At 46.9% G+C, this 17,677-nt stretch overlaps 2 protein-coding genes across 2 annotated transcripts; one reads left to right on the forward strand and one right to left on the reverse strand.

Annotated features, from left to right (window-relative positions):
- Positions 1–593: 593 nt before the first annotated feature.
- LOC135398396 (uncharacterized) lies at positions 594–8,119 on the forward strand. Its single transcript, XM_064629806.1, has 4 exons — positions 594–608; positions 6,060–6,181; positions 6,874–6,956; positions 7,781–8,119. The coding sequence occupies exons 1-4, from the start codon at positions 598–600 to the stop codon at positions 8,117–8,119; spliced, it is 555 nt and encodes a 184-aa protein (XP_064485876.1). The 5' UTR covers positions 594–597.
- A 2,703-nt stretch (positions 8,120–10,822) lies between these two features.
- LOC135396469 (uncharacterized) lies at positions 10,823–12,507 on the reverse strand. Its single transcript, XM_064627457.1, has 2 exons — positions 11,363–12,507; positions 10,823–11,298 (listed from the first exon to the last, which is right to left on the reverse strand). The coding sequence occupies exons 1-2, from the start codon at positions 12,354–12,356 to the stop codon at positions 11,279–11,281; spliced, it is 1,014 nt and encodes a 337-aa protein (XP_064483527.1). The 5' UTR covers positions 12,357–12,507; the 3' UTR covers positions 10,823–11,278.
- Between the last annotated feature and the right edge of the window lie 5,170 nt (positions 12,508–17,677).

A 17,677-nucleotide genomic window follows, 5' to 3' on the forward strand; every position in this document is an offset into this window, starting at 1 on the left:
AATATATCACAAAACAGCAAGGTCTGCCTGGACGTGGAGTTCACATGCAAACACTGCACCAGTGGTCTCATTATAGCTTTTAGATAAACCGCAACTGAAGGAAAATAGTCCTCTTAATTGAACTATGTTAAATAATATAATCCTGTTAATAAAAATTACAAATTTCAGATTTTTGATCATGTAGTCAGTTCTTGTATATATAGAAGTCTGTAGTTTTGTGACTAATGTGGCAGGACTGCATATTTCACACTAATATTTTAGTTACATATTTTATAATGAAAAATATCATTTTCAGTACTACGGTGTCTGTCAACATCAGCCTCACCGGTTTGATTTCAAGAAACTCATGCTACTGCTAGATTTTACCTTCCAGGGAAATATTATAAATTTCATCCGATATTCAAGGTGCAATTTTTGAGATACTCATATACCATTCGTATTCGGAAATTTCAATATTTACACGTCTCTATTAGTCTGGTAGTACACCGTTGGCAGCAAAATGGTATTCTTATATTGCAAGTGTGTAGGAAAATAAGTCGTCTTGCTTTTTTTTTTATAATAGGTTACTGGAGAAGTTGAAGGTGAAACTGCCGTCCTATGTTGAACATGTAAGGATGTAACTTTCACCTGAAGTGACCATTGAATAGTTCTAAGAGAATTGGGGAAACTTACTTCACGCTTAAGTATACTATACATTTAAGCTTCTGATCCAGATGGACTAACACAGGAACTGTGTTGTCTGCATTGTTTACAGTCGACTGTTGTCTTTCAGGTGTGGGTGAAGCAGATTACGGAGGTGATTAACCAGATGAGGCTTAGTTAAGGATCCTGACCATTTCACTCAGATTCACTCCAAACAAGAGCTCCTAATTGTATACCCCAGGAGCAACAAGAGAGGTCATGTCTGAACGTGCATCTCAGAACCAGAAAGCAGTTTCAGCAGGGCAGCACAGGACAAGATGCTGAGGACACAGTGACCACCCTGCAACTGAAGTCTTGCCTGTGTCCCATGTGATGAACAGTTGTCTACCCATAGTTTTCAACATTACATACTTTGGGCCGGTGGAACAGCTGAGCTCTTATGTACAGGTATCTGCACAGTTAACCAATCTCTCTGGCCCCAATGCTTCCGTGGCTTTGCCCCGATAAGCGCCCAACTAATAGTTGACGACGCAAACACTAGTGAACTCGTCCAGGGGAGGCTGGATTTTTCTTTTACTGTATTCCCGTGTGCACTCCTGCTATATGACGTGAAGACGCACGCGCGCACAGAACAGCAGAAAAAAAGATAAGAAGTCTGCAATCCAATCTACCTCTTTGTGTGTGTGTGTGTGTGTGTGTCTCATACGGCATATCTTTGTTTGTAAGTGCGAGGTGGGGCCCGCCCTGGACGAGCTCTCTTGTGTTTGCGTCGTCAGCCGCTAGTTGGGCACTTATCGGAGCAAAGCCACGGGAGCGGGAGGTCGGTTAACTGTGGGGATACCTGTACATAAAAAGATTTAGGACATTACAGCAAAAGCTCGGTATACTTGAGCAAAGCTCCCAGAATTTTTACAACTTTGCACTGCTGAGAATTCAGTTAGTTTAACAGATGTGATATCTCAGTACTTGCATTTTCCCCAAGAAAATCTTGGTCCCTGTTGCAAACGCCCTTGCCAAACAAAAGTGCCATGTTCTCCGGTCCATAAAATAGTCTTATTACTGATGTGAGGCCACAGAGACAGTGGTCAGTAATTTAGATACCTGTTTGGATTTTTACCTTTTATACCTTAGATATTTATAGATTTACCTCAGGTGCAAACAGTTATGCTTTTAGGCTGCAGCAGAGCGCTCTTTTGTGTTCCTAGTGACCTTTTGATGGGCTTGCTGGTGCTTAACGAATTTACACTCAGTCTTCTGTGCTGCTGTGCATACAAAGGTCATGTGCCATTATGACATTATGTACAGCTTATATAAAGAATTTTGGAATATGTCCTGTACACCTTAGCAAGCCTCACACAAATTTCGTAAGTTTTAGTGCTTCGCGTTGCTTATAGTCTAGTTTCTCGTGCTGACAACTATTCATCTCGATTGGTTGTATTTGTCACATTTATTTTACTGGTGAATATGCAGAGCCAATTCAGTAACAAGCAATCTGTTTTGCGTGCTGTTTCTCGATACCTGTTGCAAAAAATCTTTGCCAAACAAGAGCATCGTGTACTATAAAAGCACGGTTGTCTGAGAGATGCATCTTTTCAAAGTTTTCTTGTCGTCCTTTCCGTGTCCTATTCTTTGCCAAGATGTCAATGGGGAATTGTGTGACCACAGACTGCAGCTTTTAGACAACTGTGTCCAGTTACTCTGGTCCATAAAAAGGCACGGTATATGTGCCTTTTTTTTACCTCAGTGGTTTTTATACCATTACAGTTTAGCGTTTTATACATGTTTATGTACTATTAGCATTTACCTAAAGGTACAGTTTACCTCTGCCTTCAGGGCAAAGCAGAGGACTCTTTTTTGTGATAGTGAGTTCACCGATGATCTCGCCGGTGCTCTAAGTTCACCCTGTACGCAAGACACGTATGACCATCTTGATATATCTCTCACACAAGTTTTGTGTTGCACTTTACATCTTATATAAGTTCTTCGCGATATTTTGCTACTTTTCCTTACATTTGCTGTTTATGTGTGAGGTTATTTTGCTTCCATCTACCGGAAGGTTTTTATGAATAAACCTAGTTATTTTTACATTTGCATCCAGTGTGACAAGTGGTTTCATAATGAACACATGCTCTAGTTGCAGGAACGGATATAATTAGTAATAAAAATCAATAAAACCCTCTGAGTAGCCACGTCCGTGGCTCGTCCTGGAACGTACGTATTTCGGAATGTCCGCGAGGTGGCCACTCGGACGTCCCTAGGACGTCTGGTGGAAAATAGCTGATATCCCACGGACATCCGCATGTCCGGCTTCGGATATCCTGTGGACAACCGTGGGCTTTTTATTTCCGTCTGGGAGAACGCATGGCGTCTCCGAAGCGGTAGCAGACGCTCCGGCCTGCGCGATGTTGCTCACCTCGATCATGTGATCCTAGGTCCAATGGGGAGCGTCCTCACCACTTGCGTCACATGTGACGCGTGTGGTGGGGCTCATCACGTGCCTATCGTGAAGGCGAAGGAGGGTGTTTCGCGCACGGGAGGTTCGGGGGGCTATTTCAGGCGTCCCAATTTCGGCACGGTTGTACTCATTGTGGGAAAACTCTTTTCGGCCGCCTAACATTCCATACTGACCAAAACTAGAAACAAAGTTGTGGGCCTCTAGACTGCTCCTTTAATAGAAGAATGCAACAGGAATTTGCTTGCGCTTCCTGAGAAGCCGGTTGTGTGTGTGTTGTGTCGTGCGTTCTGTGTTCCATGCCATGTCGTCCATCGATAGGAACCAACTCGATCGCATCAGCGCTCTCTTGGATTACCACAAGACAAGCCTTCTCCTCCCAAAACGGTAAGTTGTCTTGCTATAAGTATTCGTGCCGCGATTCCGCTTAGTGACTTCTTTCTCTGTCTTCATGTGTGTGCCTGATTTGCAGAAGTCACTCAGGCACACAGCGTAGGACGGGAGGAATGGAAGGCGTCGCCCCGGCTCTTCTGAAATCTATTGGGACCAAATTAAGTGAATTGCAAGGCAAACGAAACCATGGAAATAAAATTGTCGACTGAATCTTACACTTTGTGTTCCATTCATGCACGTAGTATGTAAAGGCACGACAAGGGCGCATGGTCAAGCAGCCCGATTTCAGGTTACGCACTAATCCTGCATGCATCTCTTGCTGGTCTAGTCACATTTTTGTCGTTTTCAAATAGATCCACTCGAGTAAAGGTTTATAGCAAGCGAATGCATGCACCGCCATGGATTCAGCATTTCTTCCGAAATTATTCAGGCGCACTCCGTTTTCATTCAGGGATCATCCTGTATTCTATCAGGCGCATATCCGGGTATGATCAGATAAATGGCGAGTTTGTTCCGGTTACATTCAGTTTCGAGTTCAGGACCCATTCAGTCCCGGAATAAATTACCGGAATAGATCCTGATACCCCATTCCTGAATAATTCCTGATCGTCATTCCCGCCCAATTTTGGGTTCAGTCCGGAATCAGGTCTGATCGAAGAAACCTGATTGGTTTCGGATTCAGGAATTTTCGTACCGGTAGCATTGCTGTTGGCGCAAGATGGGCCCTTCGACAAGGGTTCTATAGTCCTGTTCAACTTAAGAAGGAAACGAAATCTAGTTCGTCAGCTCTCAAAGTATTACTGCACGACAGATAGGATGGTTCGATGCAGAGAGGTTACACTGAATCGCTGCGCCAGCTAATGTAATTGTATCTATTTCACTATTGCACTATTGCATCTTATTCTTGTGTGCATTCATCATCTCACAATAAAGTTGTTGTTGTTCATTCTTGTGCGAGAAAACTCTAAGTTTTACTATTGCAGCTCCTTATCTCCAACGGCACATGTCTCAACTCAGCTACGAGATACAAGCATTCTTCTGGATTTAATCTAAATATACACGAGTATCTGTATAGCTTATAGGCATACTGTGGAAAATATGACCTACGTCTCATGCGCATGAGATTTGGCGAGGCTGTGGCTGTGACTGTTTTTTGTACTCCTCACTAGACAAGGTGTATTCAGATATGAGATCTGCCGGCACAGGGCTTGAACTTGCTTTTCAGTGTCTGAGCTCCCAGTTTTTTGGGAAACTGAGAAACACAAACGTAACATGAAAACGGTTAGGAACAACTCAACGTTGGAGTTAGGAGCAACGTTAGGAGCAACGTCATGTTGCTCCTAAAGCATGGTTCACACTAGTGCGTTTTCATGCGTGCGTACGGCTGCGTACGGTGGTTACAGTGGCAACAGGTGTGAATGAGACCTTACGCAGTCGAACGCAAGGAGTTCGTCTGAGCTCAACTTTTTCCAACGCACGCTTCAACCCGCAAGGAGTGAACCAATCACGAAGCCGCGTTCTGGACATGCGCGCTTCTATCCTGCTGATGTTCTCTGTTTCAACATGGCTGCCGTAAACATGGATGCCTGTGTGGAGCGAGTGGAGAATCCACAAAAAGATACGCATGGCTTGCGCAACACAACATTTCGGACACACGAGCTCATCTGCATCGAGGTGGAGAAGCGCCCGTGGCTCTATGACAACTCCCGGAGTGATTATAAAGATACAATCAAGCGCGATAACTCTTGGGAGTCCATCGGTCGTGCGTTGTCAATGCCAGGTAAGTAGGCTTCTGCTTTGTTTTGTGTGTGTGTGTGTGTTTATACAATACAATTTCGCTTGTTATTCCTTGCAGCGTGCGACTGTCAGAAATTATGGAGAGGGATCCGTGACCGGTACGCCCGGGAACTGAGAGCCTCGGAAGCCAAGCGGAGCGGCATGGGCGCAGGGGAAGTCTACCAATCGAGTTGGCCACTGTTTAATCTACCAATCGAGTTGGCCACTGTTTAATCTACCAATCGAGTTGGCCACTGTTTAATCTACCAATCGAGTTGGCCACTGAATTTTTAAAAGAATTTATCAGACCGCGCAGGTAAGGAATCAATCAATGTATTGTGCAGCTGGGCAATGTTGTATATGTACGGTATGTATCGTGTATATCACATGCGTTGCGGAAGGGCATATACGTCGTGAAAAGATTTCGAAAGCAGAAGTGGACAACATATTTGTGCGGTGGTTAAAACTGCAAACGGGCAAAGCGATCTTATACAGCTACCGTTATCCTTTCCTTTCTGTTGAGTTATTGGCTTGCTGTATTACGGAGACAAGAATTGCTCAATCCATGCTGTGTAAAGTATTTTCATTTACCTTACTGCTCATGCGTTATTATGCAACTGCCATAATAAAACGTGGACATTGCCATGGCATTACCCATCAGAAACAAGTGAGCACAACGAAATTAAAGATTAATCTCATAGCATCTGAATTCAAAACCCTCAATTCTGCTCCCCAAATGCACTAGCATGATATTACTATGCTCACAGGTAATTAATCCACCTTATTCTGCTTTCAGGACCAAGAAGCTCCCTGCTCCTTGTTCCTCCACATCAGCTGTGTCCAGGCAGCAACCACCGCCTGCCCCTCACCCAAATGGGGAAGTTGTGCATACACCGTCAAGAGACAATGAAGTGTCTAGTGAGTATACGTAATGCATAGGAAAGTTATGATGGCCATGCCATGCCAGTCAGCAGCAAAGGCTAATGCTGTTGCTGTCGACAACAGTGTAGTTTGTCACCTGTCTTTCATCTACATTAATTTCATTTGGTTTTGAATAGGAATAATAAGCTGCCGTGTTGGTGGTAACCTTTCCCTCCCCCTTCTTTATGCCATTAAATATATCCGCCCCAATACTTTCAAATTCATTTGTTTTGAAAATGATCATGGCACTTGGAAATAAATGAAGATATATTTCGGTCTGATGCTATGTGGGCAGGAAGGTCATTCCAGTTTGATACCATCAGCTGGTGTGGAGAGTAGAGGAATTTTTTGGTTCGCGTAGGTAGAGCAAGTACTTTGTACTGGTGATCAAGTCGTGGAAATAACTTGTGAGGGGGTTGGCAGTAACTGGGGTGGGGAAGGGGGTGACCATAATATAACTTATGAAAGAACGCCAGGCCTGATACCTTTCGTCTGGTAATCAAATCGTCGTCTGCATACAACCTGATTGTTGATTGAACAGAGTCAGGTAAATCGTTTCATAAGTAACATAAATAGTGCATTCACATCATCTGAATTATTGTGTGTCCCTTTTTCTCAAAGAAAAGCTTATGCATATGACACGAAAGCTGTGCTTGTCATAGCAAGCACATAATGCGCTGTAATTGCAGGGCTGTTGCTCTCTTGTGTGGAGAGCCACACGGACAGCAACATTGAAGAGAAGGGCAGCACGCCTGAGGCTTGTTCAAGCCAGGTATGTAGACCGCTATTGTAGTATTACAGTGTTGTAAGGTGCGTCAAGTTTTTTCAGATACCTTTTGTGTAGCTTAAAGCCCCAGGACAGATTTTGTCTTCCGAACGTACAAAATATTTGGGAAACGCGAACCAGTGACAAAACCAAAAGAACGAGAAAATGAGCTGACCAGCCAGCTTTGCGTACATTTAATCGTAGCAGTCAAATGTAATTAACCTGTGGAAAGCATGAGCAAACATTATGCCTTTCATTTGGTATTTTTACCACATGGTAGCTAGTCACTGGTGACTCTGTGAGAGTTCACTTATGATGGCAGTTGTACCAGTTGACCACAAGGAGAACTGCTCAATCTATCAGTAATAAGCAAGGGAAAAGCCTGAAGTTGGGATTCATGGATACCTTGAACAAAACACAATTATAAGCTCAATGTCAAATAATATGCCTTGTCTTTCAGTATGTTGAATAAATACTGCAGTCTTTAGACACGCAACGACATGCCTACGATAATGTGTTACCTAGAGAGGGGTATGGTAGCGATGGCATAGTATTTACGTTTCTTTTATTTGGTAGGGGTATTGCCTTACTCCTTCAAGTTTGTAATGACGCTAGTGTTGCCCTACTTTTTGTGGAGTAGCGGCTAGCGGTATTGCGTTACTATGTTTTGGTAGTACCACACTGCAGCAAATTAAAACTGTATTCTCAGATCCTAACTACAGCAGCAACAATACAATGAGGGATGGTGGAATGAAGTGTGAAGTGTGGTGAACTAAAGCCTACACTACATAGCTAAGTAGCTTTGTATTTAATGTCTTCACACTTATTAGTCACAGGACAGTATGGATGGCCCCTTTCTGCCATCTGAGACGTTTTCTCAGCTACGCAGCCAAGAGCTGCAAAGCTTGGAGATGACACCCCCAGCCGCAAGACCAGCGCCGAAGAAAAGGAAAGCATCTGAGGAAAGCCTCGCTTCGATATTGACACAGGCAACGGAAAATATGCAACTTGGGGGACGGTGCACCAGATCTCATTTGGACATGGATGACGAAGAAACTTTATTTTTATTAAGTCTTCGGAACAGACTACGGTCCTTGGAAGTGAAACAAAAGCGTCTAGCATACATGCAAATGCAGAATGTATTTTTCAATCTTGAATTTGATGAATGAGCGAATTAAATCATTTATGTTGCTTCATAGCCAGTTGCAGTCTCAGTCAACGCGTGAGCCCCTCAGCACTACTCTATACTGCCATGACAGTTCACCAGATGCAGAGCAGAAATACTGTGCAAGTGTGTCACGGACCTCTTTTGCAGATGATCTCGAATGCATATTGGACCCGACTCCCTGCATGTCCCTCAATGCATCACCACTAGCCACACTCTGTCGCCATTGTCCCATGTGCACGCTGCCAGACACATCTTCATAGTCTGAATACCCTGGAGGGCAGTACACATGCCTTCCTTCTGTTTCGTCACAGGTCCTTAGATAGTTGTGCAGACAGACAGTGGCATACACAATAGCATTCACTGTCTCGAGGGAGGCATTGATGGGCTGTCGGTAAATTCTCCAGCGGCTCGAGAGAATCCAGAAAGCATTTTCAATAATCCTTCTTGCTCTGGAAAGTCTGTAATTGAACACTTTGCAAGTGAGTGGTAAGTGTCTCCCAGGGTATGGCCGCATTAGGTTCTTCATTAGCGGGAATGCCTCATCGCCTAGTAGGACACAAGGCATGCTTACAGATGTTCCCGAAAGGCACTGTGGGTCAGGCAGTTTCTCACAGTCGTTCAACAGATCACATATATAGCTGTTGCGGAAGATGCCTCCATCACTTGTCGACCCACACTCTCCCACATCAACCATAGTGAATTAGTATGTTGCGCCACAGACCCACATTTTGCAGGGGCTTGGGTTACTACATGTTTGCCATCCATTGCGCCAAAACAATTTGGAAAGTTCCACAAAGCCCAGAAATCTTCTGTTATCTCTGTGAAAACGTCCTTGGATGGTGTCTGTAATTGAAGGTGCTTGATGTAATGCTACTGATAAATGGGGTACAATTTTAAAGAATAGTAGCGTAATTGTAACATACTGGCAGGTAGATAGGTTGCAGGGTAGTCATGATAGCTTCACAGGTCTCCCGGATGACAATGCTGGATGTGGACCTCCCGATACGGTAGTTCGTTGCACATAACCTTTGCGACGATCCGTGTGCCACGTATCTTTAACAATCATTGTACAATATAACATTAGGCTGAATGAAATGTGTACAAGACAAAATACGTATGAATACACATACTGATGCACGTAGAATAATATGAACAACTCATGCTCACCTCAGTGTTAAACAGAGTCTTTCAGCCGGCGATATTGATTGCCGGAACGATGTATTCTGTCTCTCGATCAGAGGACTAACCAGTGACAGCAAGTGGTCGAACCTCGAATGAAAACCAGCATATAAGTATCGTATCCAACGAAATGCAAGTCCGAAAAGAAATGTGTGCGCGCTAATAACCATACCTCTCTTTCGACATCCGGAAATAGTCACTGAAGTCTTGACCGTCACCTTGGCGCATGTCTCGCACGAGGTGGTGAAATTCACCAAACTGATGCCGCGGCACCAGCAGATCTCTGACCCAGACCCGTCTTCGTCCGCGCTGCTCCAAAAGCAATGCTGCTGAGGCAAACTGTGCAACGAGTGCCCGATCAACTACATCGGCATGTTCTAAATATGCCGTGACACATTCAAGAGCCTTGTTTGATACGCTTTCATTGGAGTCCTCGCTTTCTGTCACATCGCACTGAGACGCGGCTCCCAAGCATTCCGCCATTTTTGCTTGTCACAAACGGATGTGACGCAAGGCGCTCATTGGCCAACGCTTTCTGTGCCCGCATGTATGTGAACAGTCTAGCGGAATGGTCTGTACGTACGCGTACGCACGCAGCCGTACGTACGCATTGAAACGCAATAGAGTGAACCCTGCTTAACCGCTTTCATGTTACGTTAGTAGTATAGACATAGACTGTATAATTTTCGAGCGGCATAAGAACCGAGCGGCATAAGAACCGAGCGGCACAAGAACCGAGCGCTATAACGGCCTCTTTTTTCTAATCCAAGATGGCCGATTCTAAGTCAACACAATCCAGTTCTAAGCCAACACAAGCCAAATCCAAAGCCATCTGATTGGCCGCCATTAGCTCCGCCCACTTCACATGTTGATTGGCCCATGCTAAGCCTACTGATCTTTGATTGGTTGACCGTAGCTCCTTCATGCTAATTAATTGGCTCCGCCCCCACTTCACACGCTGATTGGCTCATGCTAAGCCTTGACTGAGCATTGATTGGTTTACCGTAGCTCCACCCCTTCATGCTAATTACTTGGCTCCGCGCGCGCGCCCCCCACCGCTACTGATCGCGCGCGTGTTGATTGGTTCACCATAGCTCCGCCCCCGCCCGTTTATGTTCATTACTTGACTCCGCCCCGCCCCCACCGGGCTTCACGCTGATTGGCCGGCGCGACCGCTGATTGGTCCAGGCGCGGCGGCAGCGACACCAGCTGCGGCTTTATCTCAGATGTCCAAACTTACCCATCTGATTGGTCCATTCTAAGCCACTCTCCCAGCCCCCCCATCTGATTGGCCGCCGCCACTACCTTCACCGGCACCCACCAGACGGCCCGTTGCGGCCCTATCTCAGATGTTCAAACTTATACCGATTGGCCTGCCACCAGACGGTGCGCGGCGGCGGCGGCTTCAGATGGTTCTAACCTATCTCAGATAGCTCTATGAGATCGAACAGACAGGGAAAAAAATACCTTTCAACTAAAACCTATCTCAGATAGCTCTATGAGATCGAACAGACAGGGAAAAAAATACCTTTCAACGTTTATTGAGTACATGTTTGAGGAAAAGCATGGCAGTTTTGGAGAGGTTGATTCCCTTGATGCTGGGCATGGTTCCACGGAAGTGACGGATCATGTAGACGTCTCCGGGACAGCGGCTGAGAAAAATTTCGTCCTCCGTGAGTTGGCACTTCCGCGTGCACTGGATATCTTCGTAGCTGTCGCTCACGTCCAGCGAGTGAAGGCACGTACGCAACGATCCAGTAGCGTTCCTGTCCAGGTTAATGCCGGACCGCATAGGTACCACGTGCCACTCTCTGATGGCCAAGATGTCGCCGGGGCATTCGTGCGCGTACGTGTGCTTATCCTTCTCCAGCTTGATGCTCGCAGTGCAGTTGCCGGCGTCCAGCGCCAGTGCGCACGAGACGAGCGAGAAGAGAACGAGGTACCACATCCTTCCAGTGACGCAGGTCAAATGACGCTACTCCTACTCATCCTCTGCATTATCTGTGCGGCGGAGGAAAGAATGCCGTGTGAAATCCCGCTATCTACGTCATCCACTCGAGCTTACCATATTCGCAGCTTCCGTACGGGTAGGAGTCCACGTCATTGTAGAGGTACCGTTTGTCGTCGTACGCCATCAGACTTCTTTTCACGTTTCGGATGGTGTACATGCACTGTTTCTTTCCCACTATTGACACCTGTTCGTGCGATACGCTGGCGTGCTTGAATAGGGTATCGCGGTACGTGTCATGGAGGAGGTGTTTGCGCACAATGTTCTGTTTGACCCCTTTAGCTCTTGCAATTTGTTTTCCCCCGGCTAATTTGATGGAATACATTTTGGCTTTCAGGCATATTACTTCCTCGATGGGTACGCTACCCGTTTCACTTTTGAACGCGCCAAGTCTACCGCGATTCCTCTCGCTGTACAGTGGATGATCACGATCGAAGGAAGACAAGTCTAAATGGTCGTCGGCGATCGCGCGTAACTGATCTTCGTAGTCCTTGCAGAATAGGCCGAGGATCAGAGAATCCGTGTCAAAGTAGCAGGTAATCACCGGACAAGTGAGCTTGCTCAGCAGGGTTTCATAATAGAACGAGTACATGGTTAACTTACTCAGTTCTAAAATCGTGAAGCCAATCTGCAGGGGGAAATCGCATCGCACTTTTCTCTTGCGCATTTCGTACATGACACAATCGGGGGACAAAATTTCCATTCGCGCGCATTCCGCCCGACTCCCGAGGCGACTCGCCGTCTCCTCATCGAAGGCTACTCGAATGTCTCGCATATTAAATTTATTTAGCAACGTACGCCCGAAGACCGCATTATTTGAGATTTTATAGAAATTTTTCTCGAACGTCGTGCTCGATGCGACGCGTCTGGCAACATTGTCCTCAATGTAGGGACGCAGGAATGGTGCCTGACGAAATTTTAGAATTCTGTGAATTTTCGTCACCCGCATGCCCAATCTACAATAGAGCGCGAGCAGCGCGTAATGAACGACGTACTCGACCTTGTCCTTGCACGTGAGCAGCAGCTTTTTGCTGTTCGCCGGCTGATACATTAACTCTTCGAGGAGCCCTCGCTGGAATGGTGAGAGCCATTCCTTCGGAACGACAGCCTTCTCGGGAGCCAGGGGGAAGTACCGCGTCAGCGCGTGGATAGATTTTGGATACTCCAAATCGCACACGTACACGTATCCCACGTCCGAATCTGTGGGATGACCCATAAAATCCACGGAGCTAAAATCCTCGACCCATTCGAAATCGCCGACTGGGAGGTGCTTTATCATACTGAATCCGTAAAGATTGTTGCAATCTATGTACGATATGTACACCTCCTCTTTATCGGGATCGTAGCCACTGCACAGCGGGTTGTTAGCCCGTAAATGACGCCTGCTCGCCTGACAGAGTCCACCTCTAACACCCGATTCGATGGTCCGGTACATGTCCTCGGCGATGATCAGCTCCAATTTTGCCCGCGTGTAATTTAGAGCGCATTGCCACGAATAGGATGCCAGCGAAACACAATGAAGCAATTCCAATCCGCGCGCGTCGTAGCACAGGCGCCGGAAGTGCTGCATTACGTCAGCATGTAACAGGGCATCCGTTTTCAGGTACAATGCATTATAATCCCTCAGATTCGAGCATCCAAAACGTTCAAATACGTGCAGCGCGTACTGATAGTCTTCGTCGCTTATATCCTCCCCCGTCAGATCGTTTCGGAAGGCTGATTTTGCCGGCAGAGCCAATTCGTCGTAGACCGCGAACGAGCTAACGTGGCTGTACGGGAATACACCTTTACGAAGCAAAATTTCGTAGTCGTCTCCAAATACCTGCTTCAGGCATTGGAACGCCTCTGCGCCCCCCATGGATTTGACGGTTTCCATGAGCTCTCCCAGCGACGAATTTAGGTACTGCATGGTATCTCTGAATAGGAAGGTGCCAATTTCGAACGATCGGATTTTTTCCATGGAACTGGCCACGATGAAGGGAGCTCGCTTCCACCCGAGAAGGTGAAATTCCCGCAGTAGTCCGGCCAAATCGTAGGCCAGATTGTGCACCATGATGGGCAGTTTTTCCCGCGTCGTGCACGCTACGTTACAGGGGTTGCACAGCGTTGCGATGTAATTTGTCTCGCCAGCGGTACAACGCTTGGAATGGTCGTGGTGCCGGACACGGGATACATCTTGCGCGAACTCCCGCCCGCAGTACGCGCAGTGGGTGGCAGCTCTGTGCCGCACTCGTTGCTCATCATTCAGCACCATTTCCGCGGGGCAGGCGTTCAGGGCGATCATCTCGTCCCGCATTTCCATCAAAGCTCTGACGCACTGCCTCGCAGAATCTTCACCGTGGTGCGTCCTGATGCGCATCACCTTCGAGTCGTGGGTGCGTACGAGCACGGCACAAAAGCTCGAGGTGACGTGACGCTGCATGCCAACACCACTGGGCGCGAGTACGCTCTCCGTGTCCAACGCGACGACGTAGTTGTACTGCTGCTTGTACTGTATTTTAGTAAACTCTACAAAGTTTTTGCCCGGTTCGCAAAATTCCAATATGATTTCGTTTACGTCCGCGCACAGGCGACGATGTTTCGCCATGCTCTCTTCCTTGTTAAAAGAGCGCGTGCAACGCTCGCATACGAAACGCCTGTTGTCTCTCATCAGTAAGCGCTCGAGAGACTTGATTCCGAAAAAATGTTCATCTACAGCCAATAAGTGAATTTTCTTTTCATACTCGAGTTTTGGGGATCGCGACACGTGCACTCCCTGATCGACGTACTCGTATACGTACACGGATATCTTGTTTTTATCTTCGAATTCGTCCAGATCAGAGTAGGAAACGGGGAAGCAACTAGGCCACCAGTACTCCGCGGCATAGTTTTCACATTTTTTCCACGAATTACTTTCCTGCGGGTGCAGGAGGGCAAGCGTATTGTATTTAAAACACTCACCCTCCTTATGTGCCGGTAAATGAATATTCGTCAGCACGTTCCTGCGTTTAGCCAAATGATCGGGAAGTGCCCCTTTGCATCCGAATTTTTTAGTTTTCACCGCGGAAATGCATATTTGAACCTTTTGGACGTCGGTGGACACGGACCCGCTCCCTTCCCGCTGATAATTTTCTACGCGTCCCGTGGACTCCTGAATCGCGTCCATTAGGGTATTCGCGACGGCTCCGTCGCTGTGGACTTCGCGAGCAAACGCCATAAAGTGGGCTATGTGCGCGGTTATCTCCCCCCGAGTTCCAGTGAGGATTATGCGATCCGATGTTTTCTTCAGGGCATGCGCGGAACCATACATACAACACACATCAACTCGTTCCCCCTCACCATTAAAACATCGGAACAAATGCAAAACCTAAAGGGTATTCTTTGCGCTCTCAATATGGCGAGCATATCGTGAAAGTGACTCATTAAATATTGTCGCAAATCCTCTACTCCCTGATCGTGAACAGATGCCAATAGCGTGAATCTTTTGACGATACCTCTAAATGCGGCGTCAGTCTGGAAGAAGGGCAGGAAGGATGTATCCACGTCGGGGTGCGATCGCATCACGTGAGCAGACAGTGTAGGAGGTGCGCCGTCCCGAGAATCGTCGTCGTCGTCCTATTCATCCTCGATATCGTGAGGATCAAAAAAGCAGAACACACACCGAGGCACTGAAAATAAACGCGCATCAGTAAGAAACGTGCAACAAGTAAAGGAGGGAATAACTTACTTGTGAAGCGAGTGAAAGCAGACTGTTCCCCCCCTGAGGCGATCGCGCGGCTTATAAACCGGCATCCACGCTACATGCGCCAACACGTCGGGGCTCGCTTGTTTCCACGCGGTCGTAAATCATGTGGCACCTCGAGGATGAGGCCGCGTTGGGGGCCATCTGTTTAATATCAGAACGCGCGCGCGGCCGCAATGGTGAGCATTCACCGTCGAAGAAAATGTTGCGTCAAGGTAATGTAAATAGGTCTTCTCCGAGAAATTGGGTCACCTTGAGTCGGTTGCATGTTCCAACACGTTGGGGTCGCCTGTTTTATATCAAAATGCGCTTCATGGTCAAAATGAGTTTATACTATAGAACGGTGAGCTTTGTTTTATTCTCGGGGAAGTTGCGTCAAGGTAATGTAACGAGAAATTGGGTCACCTTGAGACAAGCCCCAACACGACGGTGCCATCTGTTTAATATCAAAAACGCACTTCCACCCATCGTGGCGGGCCCTAGTGAAAAAAATGTTGCGTCAAGGTGATGTAACGAGAAACTGGGTCGCCACGTAAATCATGTTTTCCGAGGCCACGCGTATTAAAACCAAAAGTAAACTGTTGTGCTTGATGAGACAAGTCTATCTGAAGGAAAATATCCCTATGAGTCAACCAACTCATTGCCGAAACAAGCGCCAAAAACAAAAGGGTTCGCTTATGCAGTTTCCAAATGTCCTTCGCGCGCGCATCATATATCACATGCTGTTCCCGTGTGATTGTGTAAACAGAATCGCACCACCCTTGCGCTCCTCCGGAGGTGCTTTATATAAAAGTCGCGATATATACAACTCATTTGAGGTCTGTGAAGCCGTCGGTCGACTCCTCGTGAAGCGCACAACGAGAAAGGTATGTTTCACTATTGTCTTCAAGATGAGGAAAGTTAGGTAATAGTCGTCCTCATTTTCAGTTCATTTGGCGTGCGTAGAAACTTGCACTGAGAGATATGTCATCTGTTGTCGAGAAGCTGGATAAACTAAAGAAACCCGGTGATGGAGACATTCAGAAAATGAGCATTGTTCCAAACAACGAAAAGCTCGACGTGTTGGACTTACGCAAAGTGGACACTATCTATGGGGAGTCCGTGTACGTGGAACTCCTGATGAACAACGATAAACGCGTGAAGGTGTACCTACCCAGTCGTTTTAGGCGACTCACGGATGAAGATTTGCAAGAAATGCGAGAATTACCAGATCTGAAACTAGAGAAGAAGGAGAGATTCGGGGATGGTAAAAGAGCCGCATCGCCCGACATCATCTTTACTCACGCGAAGAAGAGGTGACCGCGACGAAAGTCCGCGTCCCATATGTAATCAGCGGGAAAAATAAAAATACATGTATTTCTGATTTTAAATGTTGCGTTGTTGTGATGGATTAGGAAGATAGGCTGATATGATGGGAAGCTCTATTGATAGAATGATATGATAGGGAGCTATAGCGCGTATTCATTGACTAAGCAAGTGTAGTTTGTGGGGAGCTATAGAGAATAAAGGACGCCAGGCGTTTTTAAGCGACAAACAACTTTTCTAGCAGCTTTATTGATTTTAGGTCATTAGCGGCGAGATTATCGGAAAACAGGGATACAATGCTCTTCAGTGATTTCCCTTTCGCCAACAATGTCGCCGCGATACAACAGTACACACCACACATTGGAGAATACAGGCTTTGGATACAGACATCATTATATTCGTCGACGGTGAGGCGTTTCAGCTCGGGTTCGATGGGCGGCAATCCGAAGGAATCAAAGTAGATGAGGTCATCCTTCATTTTCGCGTACAAAATCCAGTGCTCCCCAGCTTGCTGTCGCCGATCGGTGTTCACCACGATCATACCCGGTCTATCCAGTGCGGGCAGACGGTCGTCTCGAGCGTATACACCGCGGAAGAGTGCCGAAGTGTAGTCGTTGTATTTCAGGAGTCTCTCGATATCTTGCTCGAACATCGCTAATCCAGTGTGACGTTCCTGTTCTTATCGATGGACATAATTCGCACACTCTCGGACAGTATCAATACGGTTGTGGGTTCGGCTAAGGCACGTCGGAACTTGAGCTGCAGACGAACGTTTCCACGCCTGATCGGTGACAGGTGGACGGAGGATTGATCCGGATCCAGGTCGTAGTACAGTAGGAACTTGTTTCCAACGTAGTGGTCGTATTCGTAGGAGACGTGCTTCTCACACAGCTGCTCCAGGAGGTTGAAGTAGCTTCGGTGGTTCAGGTTATTGCTGAAGTCGAACGTGTCTATTCGCTGCGTCCCGTTCACGGTGAGCGTCGCCGACTCAATGTCGCAGTTCACGAATCGGTACGGGTCCCGATTGAATGCTCCCTGGTAGGCTGGTAGGCTGGGCACGAATGCGACCACCACCTTAGACGGTATCTTCTCAGGAAATAAATCTTCCAGGCATGCATCCAGGTTGCCAACTGGTAGCGAACGAATACGCGATTCACTTCCGGCCAGTGTGTAGAGAGCCTTGCGCTTCTGCAATTCCGTTTCGTGTCCGAGGAATAGGCTGGGAGACACGGTGATTTTCTTTATGTACAAGGTGGCACTCATGATTTCCACTTTATGCGCGTGCTGCTCCTGATCGGTCTTCATAATGCGGAACGCGTCGGAGCCTTGATAAAAAACAAGCCTAA

Source organism: Ornithodoros turicata, chromosome 6 (assembly GCF_037126465.1).
Source record: "Ornithodoros turicata isolate Travis chromosome 6, ASM3712646v1, whole genome shotgun sequence".
Classification (NCBI taxonomy): domain Eukaryota; kingdom Metazoa; phylum Arthropoda; class Arachnida; order Ixodida; family Argasidae; genus Ornithodoros; species Ornithodoros turicata.

Excerpts from the sequence above, each read along its gene's own strand:
- LOC135398396 (XM_064629806.1), top strand. Across the intron at positions 6,182-6,873 it reads AAGAGACAATGAAGTGTCTA|GGCTGTTGCTCTCTTGTGTG; the intron begins GTGAGTATACGT and ends CTGTAATTGCAG. Across the intron at positions 6,957-7,780 it reads CTGAGGCTTGTTCAAGCCAG|TCACAGGACAGTATGGATGG; the intron begins GTATGTAGACCG and ends CACACTTATTAG.
- LOC135396469 (XM_064627457.1), bottom strand. The coding sequence starts at position 12,356 with ATGTATCAGCCGGCGAACAGCAAAAAGCTGCTGCTCACGTGCAAGGAC. Across the intron at positions 11,299-11,362 it reads GTACGGAAGCTGCGAATATG|ATAATGCAGAGGATGAGTAG; the intron begins GTAAGCTCGAGT and ends TCCGCCGCACAG.